The 14,335-nt window shown below is 53.2% G+C and overlaps 2 protein-coding genes across 10 annotated transcripts in view; one reads left to right on the top strand and one right to left on the bottom strand.

Annotated features, from left to right (window-relative positions):
• LOC122553388 (acetyl-coenzyme A synthetase 2-like, mitochondrial) overlaps positions 1 to 14,335 on the top strand; it is a 143,284-nt gene that overhangs the window by 78,975 nt on the left and 49,974 nt on the right. For 2 of the 3 annotated variants that reach the window (XM_043697093.2, XM_043697090.2), the window contains one exon: positions 785 to 2,536. The exons of the other annotated variant lie outside the window; for it this stretch is intronic. In XM_043697093.2, coding sequence (XP_043553028.2) covers positions 785 to 961 — 177 coding nt within the window. In that variant the 3' untranslated portion in view covers positions 962 to 2,536. Of the gene's footprint in view, positions 1 to 784; positions 2,537 to 14,335 lie in introns of those variants that run through there. 3 annotated transcript variants of the gene reach the window in all.
• The window catches only part of abcd4 (ATP binding cassette subfamily D member 4), a 48,417-nt gene continuing 36,621 nt past the window's right edge, over positions 2,540 to 14,335 (bottom strand). For 2 of the 7 annotated variants that reach the window (XM_087989647.1, XM_087989648.1), the window contains exons 18-19: positions 14,200 to 14,315; positions 2,540 to 5,798 (exon numbers count right to left, since the gene is read on the bottom strand). In XM_087989647.1, coding sequence (XP_087845773.1) covers positions 5,736 to 5,798; positions 14,200 to 14,315 — 179 coding nt within the window. In that variant the 3' untranslated portion in view covers positions 2,540 to 5,735. Of the gene's footprint in view, positions 5,799 to 14,199; positions 14,316 to 14,335 lie in introns of those variants that run through there. The other 5 variants (XM_087989651.1, XM_087989650.1, XR_015757838.1 and 2 more) reach the window with 4 other exon arrangements.

The following is a 14,335-nucleotide window of genomic DNA, read 5'->3' on the forward strand; positions in this document are numbered from 1 at the left end:
TTCTTGTGTCTGTTTAGATGTACCAATTCCACAGTGCTCTGTAAAAGTCTCACATTTTATTTTATTCAAGAGTGCATGCTGAATTGCCCTAGAGAAGGTGAGAGCTGGCTTCTTGATTGCAGCTATGTTGATTGCTCAGCTATTTCAGAGAGACATTAAAAATCAACCACATTGCAGTGAGGCTGGAATCACATATAGGGTTTTTACAATCCAGTAGCTTCACATTTAAGATTACCATGACTAGCACTTATTTAAAATAATACAGGTATTTATTTATTTAATTAAATGAAGTTCTGCAGCTGCACCTTTAAGGGGAGGTGATCACTGAATGTCTTTTATTACAATACTGTTAACCCAGAGACCTGGTCATGTTCTGGGGACCTGGGTTCAAATCCTGTCACGGCAGGTGTTGGGAGTTTGAATTCAATAAATATCTGGGAACTAGGAGTCTAACGATGACCAAGAAAAACATTGCTAATTGTTGGTTCACGGATATCCTTTAGGGCAGGAAATTGTCATCCTTACCTGGTCTGGCCTACATGTGACTGCAGACCACAGCAATGTGGAAAACACTTAATTACCATCTAGGCAATTAGGGAAGGTTAATAAAGCCAGGCTGACCAGTGACCCCCACATCCTCTAAATGAATTAAGAAAAAGCAACCAGCTGGGGATTTGAATTCAGCCTTCCTTCACAGGTAGATTACCCTGTGGTTTTCACACTCCCATCATCAACGGACTCAAACACTAGGAAACTTTAAATCCGACCCTTTCTTGCCTTCTAGATTGTGCACAGACTTCCTAAAACCCGCTCAGGAAAGATAATGCGTCGAGTTCTGAGGAAGATTGTGGAAAATAAAATCGATGAGCTCGGTGACCTTACTACCCTGGATGATCACACAGCTGTGCAGGAAATTATCGACGGCCATAAGCAGGTTCTGAAAAAAGAAGCTAAATATTAACTGGGAGACATCATGCCAGGGATTTTAAATACACACCGGTTTTATTTTTATAAGATTATATTCAATGCAACATATTACGACCAAAATGACCTAACTCCTGACAGCCCTTATTGTGGAGATGTGTAATCTGGAATGGAACTCTGTTTCTTTATTATAATGCCCCTGTAATTGAATTACCCAGCAGTGCTCTCTCCATCACAGTTCACAGGGCAACCACTCTGTGGCAGGAACTGTGGCTATCCAACAACTCGAGGAGAGAGAGTGTGGAACAAACAATGGCTGATGCTTTGGGACTGTGAATAGCCGAGGTTCACATTTAACATTGACAATACACTGTGCCCAGGTAAGGAGCAGTACGATGATCCAGTCTGACCATTCTGACAGTATCTGCTAAGTATTTCTGTCAAAACTGCAGATAAATTGCTTCATCTCTGGAAAATATTGGGAAGATCAGAAGGCCAGATTTTTGAGGTGGTCCCTCTCGCCAACTCTTGTGGATTTCGAGAGAAAGAATGAGAGAGAGAAAAAGTGACTTCAGTGCTCCTCTACAGTCACAACATGATCCTTGCCAAAGCGTTATTTATTTTTCAAACCTGCTGGTTTGTTTTTGAATACAAGAGCTGCATGCTGTGATTAAAACTCAGGTACTCTTCACTGACAGAAGGCAGAGAACAACTTCAACCTCAATAATTCAGGTTCTCTTCTTGGTTAGCTCGTTATGTAGAAAATACAAGACTGCGGAACTTTGATTTTTAAAAGCAGATCATCATTAAATGTCCTATGTAATGATTAGCACCAATGGAAATTTGCAAGCTGAATGTTGCCATGGTTGCCTCAGTGACCTCTGGACTTATTAAACACACAACTCCTTGAATAGTGGCCAACATGATTGATCCAATACACCATTTTTACTGGAAATAAATCTCAAACCTAGCCTTGAATATATGTGAACTGAGAAACATGGTTCACTTAAACTGACTTTTCTTTTGGATGTTTGTTCTCAGCTTCATTGACAAAGCGTTCTCTGGAGCAAACTATAGTAATTGAGACTGGGGGAATGGGGTCACTTGGATGCTGCCTGAACTGCTGTGCTCTTCCAGCACCACTAATCCAGAATGGGGTCACTGTAGCCCAGGCAAGTACAAATGTTACTGTTTCCAGCAGCTGATTATACATGGTGCCTCTGGGATTTGTTGTTAATGTAGGGTCATGCTTGGACTTTCCTTTCCAATGTGCTCTCACCTCGGTTGGACTGTTGCAGACTGGGGTAGCTGCTCCCATCTCCCTTGAATGGGAGTGTATCAAATGTGAGCTTCACAAGGAGTCAAGGGGCAGGGGAAAAGGTGACTCAGGCAAGTGGGGTTTAAACTATAATCGGATGAACCATGATCTTAATGTATGGCAGAATGAGCTTGAAGGGCCAAATCCTATGTTCCTTTTCTTCCCCCCCCCCCCCAGGATTTTCCTACATCTGAAATCAACTTAACCAGGATTCCCTTGCTTTGAATTAATTGTCTTTTTTAAAAGTGAATCTTTTGTAAATGCATAAAAAAATTTCAAAGATATGCAGAACAAGGCTAATATTTGTGTATTTTTTTTAATTATTTAAAGCTTATAACATGATTAGGAGATTCAGTATCAGGCACAGTGACAGACAGAAGATGTCATTATATACTCTTTAACACTGTTGTCAAAACTGGAATGCTGGCAACCTCTACTTTCTTCATCTCATATCTTCCTATCCAATCTCTTCCTCTGAAGACAGAGACTCAAAAAGGTTCACCCTTGGTTATCACTGACTAGCAATGAGTCTGGACTGTGAATGTCAACAGATATTCATAAATCATTCTTCATTGGAGAAAGAGTAGTGCATTTTACACCACTGGTCACTGGAGAGGGTCAGGAGATTTAATAATCGCTGGACAGGAAAACCTGGCTAGATGCTGTGTCCAATTGCAGGCTCAGCCTGAGCTGAGGTTAGGCTACCTTTGCAAAGTTCCAAGCTCGTAATGAGGTCGTGCTCTTCTGCATTGGTGATCACACTAGCCACTGAGGCAGTGGCTAACTCACAAACAGCAGGTCTGAATGTCTGCTCCTCCTACCTACTGCCTCCCAGTTGTTTGTAACACATATCACCATCATATGTTAGAATTCACTGGGAGTCCAAGTTCCTTGGGCAACATAGACATTGACATATATGTTGTTGGCTGGAGTGGTAGATCCAATGTCCCTTCCTCCATACTGGTGATCAGGAATCACTCCTGATCTTAACACTGGATGTTGGGAAGGATTTGCAAGTTGATACTTAGCCAGCACAGTTGTATTGTAAATACACCACCCTTGGACACGGAGTTCTGTCTGGGACACGTACCCAGAACTTCAGAGGCTATTCACTGGGCATACGAGACCCTCTTTTGTGGCACACATCCGATACTCAATAAACTCACAAAATCAGAGTTACACTTTAGAAGAACCTTCACTAACTTAGACATTGAACAGTCATTGAGATATGTCAATATTCACGACCGAGCAGGCTATGTCATTCTGACAAACGCAAAATACTGTGGATGTTGGAGATCTGTAAAGAAAACAAACTGCCAGAGGAACTCAGCAGGTCTGGCACCTTCTGTAGAGAGAGAAAGAGAGAGAGAGAGAGAGGAACAGAAAATGTTTTGATGTCCATAACTCTTCTTCAAAATGTTAACTGTTTTTCTTTCCCCAAATGCTGCTGGACCTGCTGAGTTCATCCAACACTTTCAGTTTTATATTATTCTGACTGTGGGAGGTAATTAATGCACATTATTGGCTGAGCATAGGGACCTTTACTTGACATTTAATCAGTGTCCCAGGGAAGGGAAAGTAGAAAAGGTATTTCATTATCAAACAAAGACACGTCTCATCTTGAGAAATTCAGTTGCTCAGCAAAATTGTGGATGCTCTTGATTCATTAGAACATTAAAGAATTAGAATAGATGACACTACTCTAAATATTATATTCCAATAATTACTCTGCTCTCAATTTCCAGCTGCTTTTAGAACTGCTTCTCATTTCTCTGTCCCCAGCGTTCACAAAGGTCAAGGATTAGGTAATAAAAGTACAATACTGCAGTTACCGGAAATCTGAAATAAAAACTGGAAGTGCTGAAGAAAGGGGACATGTTTAATCTAGCAGATCTAGTAGCATCTGTAGAGAGAAACAGAGTTTACGTTTTGAGTCCAGTGTGAAACTGCTACAGGGATTAGGGAGGCCTATTGCTCCCACATGTATGAGTCCCTCGAGCACTGTGCTTTGCTTTAAATGGCCCTGAATATTTAATCTTTACTATGTTCTGAAAGATAATGATTCAGCCAGTGAAGACATCTTTACTAAACTGTGTTTTAGATTTACTTTAAACTAATGTCTTCTGATCCTTCTAGTCTAACAAAGGGTAATATTTCAGGATCACCTTATCTGCACCCATTAAGATTCTCTGCTTCATTGAGGTCCCATTGAACGTCAGAAGTCACATGGCACCAGGTTATAGTCCAACAGGTTTATTTGAAATCACAAGCGCTGCTCCTTCATGTGAAGGATGGAAGATCAGAAGATGCTGATATTGAATCTTCACCTGACGAAGAAGCAGTGCTCCTAAAGCTTGTGATTTCAAATAAGCCTGTTGGAATATAATCTGGCGTTTTGTCTACTCAGTCCAACACCAGCACCTCTGCATCATGGAATGGGTGCTCAGCTTTCTCCAGTGTTCCCTCACAGACCCATTCCCTCTATACTTGGTGTAATTCAGTAGGCCTCACATTAGGGCCCCGTGGGTTGATAGAATATTTCCCCATATCCAAAACCATGGATTAAGCATGTCACCTACCCTTGTCCAAACTGCAGACTGATCTCTCAAATGGTGCTGTGTTTTGCCAAAGCCAGTGCCTGGTTATCTAATCCTTGGAGCAACCCCCAAGAGAACCAGTCCAACAGACAGCATTAAAGCTTGGAGTACAGAGAATACAGTGGCAGAAAAACCAGCATCTGGAGAAGATGCTGATGCTCAGTTTAACAGGATGCTCCATCTTGCTGACTACATGCCAGTAGCTCCATTACATTGGGTTGACACTGCAGATGGCTGCATTTGAGAGAAAATTCATTTTGAAGAAAGCTAATGAATTTTAGAGCACCAGGGTTCAGGTGTTTGTATCTTCTACAATGACTCAGCGACAGACTACGAATTAGTGTCCACCCTCCTGCTCACTTGCCTAGTTGGAGAAAGACAGTGACACACAGGCCAGAAGTCCCTGGTTTGGTTACTTAGTCTGGCTGATCCTAATTGAGATCACACAGTGAGAGAGATCGGTCACCAGTTTTAAAACAAAAAAAAATCTTTACAGCAGTTTGTAAAGATTTGTATTGAAAAATATGGAGTGGTTACGGTTTTTATTTTTAAATAGCATTCTTCGGTCTTTAGCAGCTGGGATAGAATCATTATCTGTGGACGTACTATCAAACGTAAACTCAAGCTACACAACCCTCGGCTTGGGGCATGTTGTGGAGACCCATCCCAAAGGTGCACTCACTCATCTGTAGACACTGATACATTGTTTTGGCTCTAAAATTATCAAAACGACACAATTATTAAAAAGCTTCCTCCTGAGGAGAGGGAAACATGAGGTAGAGTTGAAGAGTCCAGCCATGCTGCGGACACTTGCTTGTCTTCTTGGCCCAGCTTGGGGACATACGAACAGCAGCTGGAATCAGTGTCAGCACGGCCTTGTTATCTTTCACTCGTGTTTAGTGGATTTTAGTCAGCTCCCATTTCCCATCTCCAAACAGGAATAACGTGGAGTCATGGTGCTGTCCAGAGAGAGAGGGGCAGAGAAATAAACATTGATTGATACATTGAAACTTAAGTGAATCATTTCCTTGCTCTCAGAATGTGCACTGCCAGGAAATGGAAAATTAAAGAATGATTATTGTTAATTAAAATCATTCCTCTACCTCCCAGCAATTTCCCCACTCCACCCTGACTCCTCAAACTGTTGACGTACACCAGGTGACTCAGGAGACACCAACTCACCCCCACTTCACCAGTGTATCCAAAATCAGAAAAATGGCTGGGCTATTTATACTTTCTCCCCACCCCCACCCCCCTCTCATTTATCTCTCCACCCTTCAGGCACTCTGCCTCTATTCCTGATGAAGGGCTTTTGCCCGAAACGTTGATTTTACTGCTCCTCGGATGCTGCCTGAACTGCTGTGCTTTTCCAGCACCACTCTAATCTAGGCCATTTATTAGCCTGTTTCCAGTGGGATGCCACAAGCTAAGCACCGCAATCTAGTCAAGACTCCCCACCAGCACAGAATGGTAGGGCTGACACTAACTGTAGCGTCCTCACGACTGGGCAAGACTGTTGGTCTAAACTCGGGACCTACCAGTGAACCCGAGAGATTGCACACTCTACTGAACCAGTCACTCCCTGTATTTTCCATGGAGGGGTCAGAGAACATTTTAGTGTGAGAAGTTTAAACATCATCAAATAGAGTTGGGAAGAAGGATGATTGCTCAAGAGGATTTCCTGAGCAGGACCCTGAGCTGAGCCCGAATTAAACATGCTCATGCCTGGAACATCCATCCTGCAAATCACTGAATCCCCACAGTGCAGGAAGATGGCATTTCAGCCATCATTCTGCACCAACCCTCCAGACCCAACTTCCCATCCTATCCCCGTAATCGCATACTAACCCAGCCTAAGCATTCCTGGACATTATGGGGCGATATAGCATGGCCAATTTACCTAACCTGCATATCTTTGGACGGGAGGGGGGGTGGGGAGAGGGGAACGCAGAGACGGGGAGAACAAGTAAACTCACAATTACCCAAGGCTGGAATCGAACTCGGGTCCTTGACGGGGTGAGGCAGTGTGCCAACCACTGAGGGACTGTGGAACCCCTTCCTGCCTTGTCTTGCTGGATATCTTTAATATAAACCCACAGTCACTTCTCCCCAATAGCTTTGATTGAGACCCAGAACTACAACAGCAGGGCTTCCCAAACATTTTTACATTGTGACCCTCATTTTGCTGCTGGGAAGACCCCAGACATGTGAGAGTGGGGAGAGGAACAACAGAGACAGCACGAGGAGAGGAACAACAGAGACAGCACGAGGAGAGGAACGACGGAGAGAGCGAGGAGGGGAACGACGGAGAGAGCGCGGAGGGGAACGACGGAGAGAGCGCGGAGGGGAACGACGGAGAGAGCGCGGAGGGGAACGACGGAGAGAGCGCGGAGGGGAACGACGGAGAGAGCGCGGAGGGGAACGACGGAGAGAGCGCGGAGGGGAACGACGGAGAGAGCGCGGAGGGGAACGACGGAGAGAGCGCGGAGGGGAACGACGGAGAGAGCGCGGAGGGGAACGACGGAGAGAGCGCGGAGGGGAACGACGGAGAGAGCGCGGAGGGGAACGACGGAGAGAGCGCGGAGGGGAACGACGGAGAGAGCGAGGAGGGGAACGACGGAGAGAGCGAGGAGGGGAACGACGGAGAGAGCGAGGAGGGGAACGACGGAGAGAGCGAGGAGGGGAACGACGGAGAGAGCGAGGAGGGGAACGACGGAGAGAGCGAGGAGGGGAACGACGGAGAGAGCGAGGAGGGGAACGACGGAGAGAGCGAGGAGGGGAACGACGGAGAGAGCGAGGAGGGGAACGACGGAGAGAGCGAGGAGGGGAACGACGGAGAGAGCGAGGAGGGGAACGACGGAGAGAGCGAGGAGGGGAACGACGGAGAGAGCGAGGAGGGGAACGACGGAGAGAGCGAGGAGGGGAACGACGGAGAGAGCGAGGAGGGGAACGACGGAGAGAGCGAGGAGGGGAACGACGGAGAGAGCGAGGAGGGGAACGACGGAGAGAGCGAGGAGGGGAACGACGGAGAGAGCGAGGAGGGGAACGACGGAGAGAGCGAGGAGGGGAACGACGGAGAGAGCGAGGAGGGGAACGACGGAGAGAGCGAGGAGGGGAACGACGGAGAGAGCGAGGAGGGGAACGACGGAGAGAGCGAGGAGGGGAACGACGGAGAGAGCGAGGAGGGGAACGACGGAGAGAGCGAGGAGGGGAACGACGGAGAGAGCGAGGAGGGGAACGACGGAGAGAGCGAGGAGGGGAACGACGGAGAGAGCGAGGAGGGGAACGACGGAGAGAGCGAGGAGGGGAACGACGGAGAGAGCGAGGAGGGGAACGACGGAGAGAGCGAGGAGGGGAACGACGGAGAGCGCGCGGAGGGGAACGACGGAGAGCGCGCGGAGGGGAACGACGGAGAGCTCGCGGAGGGGAACGACGGAGAGCGCGCGGAGGGGAACGACGGAGAGCGCGCGGAGGGGAACGACGGAGAGAGCGCGGAGGGGAACGACGGAGAGAGCGCGGAGGGGAACGACGGAGAGAGCGCGGAGGGGAACGACGGAGAGAGCGCGGAGGGGAACGACGGAGAGAGCGCGGAGGGGAACGACGGAGAGAGCGCGGAGGGGAACGACGGAGAGAGCGCGGAGGGGAACGACGGAGAGAGCGCGGAGGGGAACGACGGAGAGAGCGCGGAGGGGAACGACGGAGAGAGCGCGGAGGGGAACGACGGAGAGAGCGCGGAGGGGAACGACGGAGAGAGCGCGGAGGGGAACGACGGAGAGAGCGCGGAGGGGAACGACGGAGAGCGCTCGGAGGGGAACGACGGAGAGCGCTCGGAGGGGAACGACGGAGAGCGCTCGGAGGGGAACGACGGAGAGCGCGCGGAGGGGAACGACGGAGAGCGCGCGGAGGGGAACGACGGAGAGCGCGCGGAGGGGAACGACGGAGAGCGCGCGGAGGGGAACGACGGAGAGCGCGCGGAGGGGAACGACGGAGAGCGCGCGGAGGGGAACGACGGAGAGCGCGCGGAGGGGAACGACGGAGAGCGCGCGGAGGGGAACGACGGAGAGCGCGCGGAGGGGAACGACGGAGAGCGCGCGGAGGGGAACGACGGAGAGCGCGCGGAGGGGAACGACGGAGAGCGCGCGGAGGGGAACGACGGAGAGCGCGCGGAGGGGAACGACGGAGAGCGCGCGGAGGGGAACGACGGAGAGCGCGCGGAGGGGAACGACGGAGAGCGCGCGGAGGGGAACGACGGAGAGCGCGCGGAGGGGAACGACGGAGAGCGCGCGGAGGGGAACGACGGAGAGCGCGCGGAGGGGAACGACGGAGAGAGCGAGGAGGGGAACGACGGAGAGAGCGAGGAGGGGAACGACGGAGAGAGCGAGGAGGGGAACGACGGAGAGAGCGAGGAGGGGAACGACGGAGAGAGCGAGGAGGGGAACGACGGAGAGAGCGAGGAGGGGAACGACGGAGAGAGCGAGGAGGGGAACGACGGAGAGAGCGAGGAGAGGAACGACGGAGAGAGCGAGGAGGGGAACGACGGAGAGAGCGAGGAGGGGAACGACGGAGAGAGCGAGGAGAGGATCGACAGAGAGCGCGAGGAGAGGATCGACAGAGAGCGCGAGGAGAGGAACGACAGAGAGCGCGAGGAGAGGAACGACAGCGCGAGGAGAGGAACGACAGCGCGAGGAGAGGAACGGAGAGAGCGAGGAGGGGAACGACGGAGAGAGCGAGGAGAGGAACGACGGAGAGAGCGAGGAGGGGAACGACGGAGAGCGCGCGGATGGGAACGACGGAGAGCGCGCGGAGGGGAACGACGGAGAGAGCGAGGAGGGGAACGACGGAGAGAGCGAGGAGGGGAACGACGGAGAGAGCGAGGAGGGGAACGACGGAGAGAGCGAGGAGAGGAACGACAGAGAGCGCGAGGAGAGGAACGACAGCGCGAGGAGAGGAACGACAGAGAGCGCGAGGAGAGGAACGACAGCGCGAGGAGAGGAACGGAGAGAGCGAGGAGGGGAACGACGGAGAGAGCGAGGAGAGGAACGACGGAGAGAGCGAGGAGTTGAACGACGGAGAGAGCGAGGAGGGGAACGACGGAGAGAGCGAGGAGAGGATCGACAGAGAGCGCGAGGAGAGGATCGACAGAGAGCGCGAGGAGAGGATCGACAGAGAGCGCGAGGAGAGGAACGACAGAGAGCGCGAGGAGAGGAACGACGGAGAGCGCGAGGAGAGGAACGACGGAGAGCGCGAGGAGAGGAACGACGGAGAGCGCGAGGAGAGGAACGACAGCGCGAGGAGAGGAACGACAGCGCGAGGAGAGGAACGACAGCGCGAGGAGAGGAACGACAGCGCGAGGAGAGGAACGACAGCGCGAGGAGAGGAACGACAGCGCGAGGAGAGGAACGACAGCGCGAGGAGAGGAACGACAGCGCGAGGAGAGGAACGACAGCGCGAGGAGAGGAACGACAGAGAGAGCGAGGAGAGGAACGATAGAGAGAGCGAGGAGAGGAACGACAGAGAGAGCGAGGAGAGGAACGACAGAGAGAGCGAGGAGAGGAACGACAGAGAGAGCGAGGAGAGGAACGACAGAGAGAGCGAGGAGAGGAACGACAGAGAGAGCGAGGAGAGGAACGACAGAGAGAGCGAGGAGAGGAACGACAGAGAGAGCGAGGAGAGGAACGACAGAGAGAGCGAGGAGAGGAACGACAGAGAGAGCGAGGAGAGGAACGACAGAGAGCGCGAGGAGAGGAACGACAGCGCGAGGAGAGGAACGACAGCGCGAGGAGAGGAACGACAGCGCGAGGAGAGGAACGACAGCGCGAGGAGAGGAACGACAGCGCGAGGAGAGGAACGACAGCGCGAGGAGAGGAACGACAGCGCGAGGAGAGGAACGACAGAGAGAGCGAGGAGAGGAACGACAGAGAGAGCGAGGAGAGGAACGACAGAGAGAGCGAGGAGAGGAACGACAGAGAGAGCGAGGAGAGGAACGACAGAGAGAGCGAGGAGAGGAACGACAGAGAGAGCGAGGAGAGGAACGACAGAGAGAGCGAGGAGAGGAACGACAGAGGGAGCGAGGAGAGGAACGACAGAGAGAGCGAGGAGAGGAACGACAGAGAGAGCGAGGAGAGGAACGACAGAGGGAGCGAGGAGAGGAACGACAGAGGGAGCGAGGAGAGGAACGACAGAGAGAGCACGAGGAGAGGAACGACAGAGAGAGCACGAGGAGAGGAACGACAGAGAGAGCACGAGGAGAGGAACGACAGAGAGAGCACGAGGAGGGGAACGACAGAGAGAGCACGAGGAGGGGAACGACAGAGAGAGCGAGGAGAGGAACGACAGAGAGAGCGAGGAGGGGAACAACACAGAGAGCGAGGAGAGGAACGACAGAGAGAGCACGAGGAGGGGAACGACAGAGAGAGCGAGGAGAGGAACGACAGAGAGAGCGAGGAGAGGAACGACAGAGAGAGCGAGGAGAGGAACGACAGAGAGAGCGAGGAGAGGAACGACAGAGAGAGCGAGGAGAGGAACGACAGAGAGAGCGAGGAGAGGAACGACAGAGAGAGCGAGGAGAGGAACGACAGAGAGAGCGAGGAGAGGAACGACAGAGAGAGCGAGGAGAGGAACGACAGAGAGAACGAGGAGAGGAACGACAGAGAGAGCGAGGAGAGGAACGACAGAGAGAGCGAGGAGAGGAACGACAGAGAGAGCGAGGAGAGGAACGACAGAGAGAGCGAGGAGAGGAACGACAGAGAGAGCGAGGAGAGGAACGACAGAAAGAGCGAGGAGAGGAACGACAGAAAGAGCGAGGAGAGGAACGACAGAGAGCGCGAGGAGAGGAACGACAGAGACAGCGAGGAGAGGAACGACAGAGAGAGCGAGGAGAGGAACGACAGAGAGAGCACGAGGAGGGGAACGACAGAGAGAGCGAGGAGAGGAACGACAGAGAGAGCGAGGAGAGGAACGACAGAGAGCGCGAGGAGAGGAACGACAGAGAGAGCACGAGGAGGGGAACGACAGAGAGAGCGAGGAGAGGAACGACAGAGCGAGGAGAGGAACGACAGAGCGAGGAGAGGAACGACAGAGAGAGCGAGGAGGGGAACAACAGAGAGAGCGAGGAGGGGAACAACTGAGAGAGCGAGGAGAGGAACGACAGAGAGCGAGGAGAGGAACGACAGAGAGCGAGGAGAGGAACGACAGAGAGCAAGGAGAGGAACGACAGAGAGCAAGGAGAGGAACGACAGAGAGCAAGGAGAGGAACGACAGAGAGCAAGGAGAGGAACGATAGAGAGCGCGAGGAGAGGAACGACAGAGAGAGCGAGGAGAGGAACGACAGAGAGCGCGAGGAGAGGAACGACAGAGAGAGCGAGGAGAGGAACGACAGAGAGAGCGAGGAGAGGAACGACAGAGAGAGCGAGGAGAGGAACGACAGAGAGAGCGAGGAGAGGAACGACAGAGAGAGCGAGGAGTGGAACGACAGAGAGCGCGAGGAGAGGAACGAGAGTGAGAGCACGAGGAGAGGAACGAGAGTGAGAGCGCGAGGAGAGGAACGACAGAGAGAGCGAGGAGAGGAACGACAGAGAGAGCGCGAGGAGAGGAACGACAGAGAGCGCGAGGAGAGGAACGACGGAGAGAGCACGAGGAGAGGAACGACGGAGAGAGCACGAGGAGGGGAACGACGGAGAGAGCGAGGAGGGGAACGACGGAGAGAGCGAGGAGGGGAACGACGGAGAGAGCGAGGAGGGGAACGACGGAGAGAGCGAGGAGGGGAACGACGGAGAGAGCGAGGAGGGGAACGACGGAGAGAGCGAGGAGGGGAACGACGGAGAGAGCGAGGAGGGGAACGACGGAGAGAGCGAGGAGGGGAACGACGGAGAGAGCGAGGAGGGGAACGACGGAGAGAGCGAGGAGGGGAACGACGGAGAGAGCGAGGAGGGGAACGACGGAGAGAGCGAGGAGGGGAACGACGGAGAGAGCGAGGAGGGGAACGACGGAGAGAGCGAGGAGGGGAACGACGGAGAGAGCGAGGAGGGGAACGACGGAGAGAGCGAGGAGGGGAACGACGGAGAGAGCGAGGAGGGGAACGACGGAGAGAGCGAGGAGGGGAACGACGGAGAGAGCGAGGAGGGGAACGACGGAGAGAGCGAGGAGGGGAACGACGGAGAGAGCGAGGAGGGGAACGACGGAGAGAGCGAGGAGGGGAACGACGGAGAGAGCGAGGAGGGGAACGACGGAGAGAGCGAGGAGGGGAACGACGGAGAGAGCGAGGAGGGGAACGACGGAGAGAGCGAGGAGGGGAACGACGGAGAGAGCGAGGAGGGGAACGACGGAGAGAGCGAGGAGGGGAACGACGGAGAGAGCGAGGAGGGGAACGACGGAGAGAGCGAGGAGGGGAACGACGGAGAGAGCGAGGAGGGGAACGACGGAGAGAGCGAGGAGGGGAACGACGGAGAGAGCGAGGAGGGGAACGACGGAGAGAGCGAGGAGGGGAACGACGGAGAGAGCGAGGAGGGGAACGACGGAGAGAGCGAGGAGGGGAACGACGGAGAGAGCGAGGAGGGGAACGACGGAGAGAGCGAGGAGGGGAACGACGGAGAGAGCGAGGAGGGGAACGACGGAGAGAGCGAGGAGGGGAACGACGGAGAGAGCGAGGAGGAGAACGACGGAGAGAGCGAGGAGGAGAACGACGGAGAGAGCGAGGAGGAGAACGACGGAGAGAGCGAGGAGGGGAACGACGGAGAGAGCGAGGAGAGGAACGACGGAGAGAGCAGGATGTAGGGGAGGGCAGTGGACAGTAAAACTTTCTAATCCTCAAGGTTTTTAAATTAAATAGTACCAACCATACCGTTTCTGTTTTATTTAATGCAAGAGCAAGCAGGAAGTTTATGTCACTATTAAAACATTTAGAAGACTCTGTACTTTGTCAGAGGTGCTGTTTTGGAGCATGTTGGCTCAGTGGTTAGCACTGCTACCTCGCAGCATCAGGGTCCCAGGCTCGATTCCACTGTTTGTGTAAAGTTTGCACATTCTCCCCGTGTCTGCATGGGTTTCCTCCGGGTTCTCTGATTTCCTCCCACAGTCCAAAGATGTGCAGGTCAGGTGAATTGGCCATGGAAAATTGCCCATATAGTGTTAGATGCATTAGTCAGAGGGAAATGGGACTGGGTGGGTTACTCTTTGGAGGGCCGGTGTGGACTTGTTCGGCTGAAGGGCCTGTTTCCACACTGTAGGGAATCTAATCTAATCTAAATCTAAACTCCACCAGCCTCACGACCTACAGCCTGTGAAGCCCTGCACTGTGTATCCACTGACACTCTGTGAAAGGGTTAGAAGTTTCTCCCTGAGGTAGAGTTAATAGTCTCCTACCTTCTCCAAGCTGCTGCGGTGACCCACACTGATGACAGTCATGCCCAGCTGCTTGCAGGTGTGGTACAGCTCACCTTCTGTCTCCTCTGTCAGTGCACTTGTAGCTTCATCTAACACTGGGAAGAGAAGGAGGTCT

This window comes from Chiloscyllium plagiosum, unplaced genomic scaffold, assembly GCF_037043375.1.
Source record: "Chiloscyllium plagiosum isolate Xiang-an unplaced genomic scaffold, Cpla_swu_hap1 HiC_scaffold_8, whole genome shotgun sequence".
In the NCBI taxonomy this organism is placed as follows: domain Eukaryota; kingdom Metazoa; phylum Chordata; class Chondrichthyes; order Orectolobiformes; family Hemiscylliidae; genus Chiloscyllium; species Chiloscyllium plagiosum.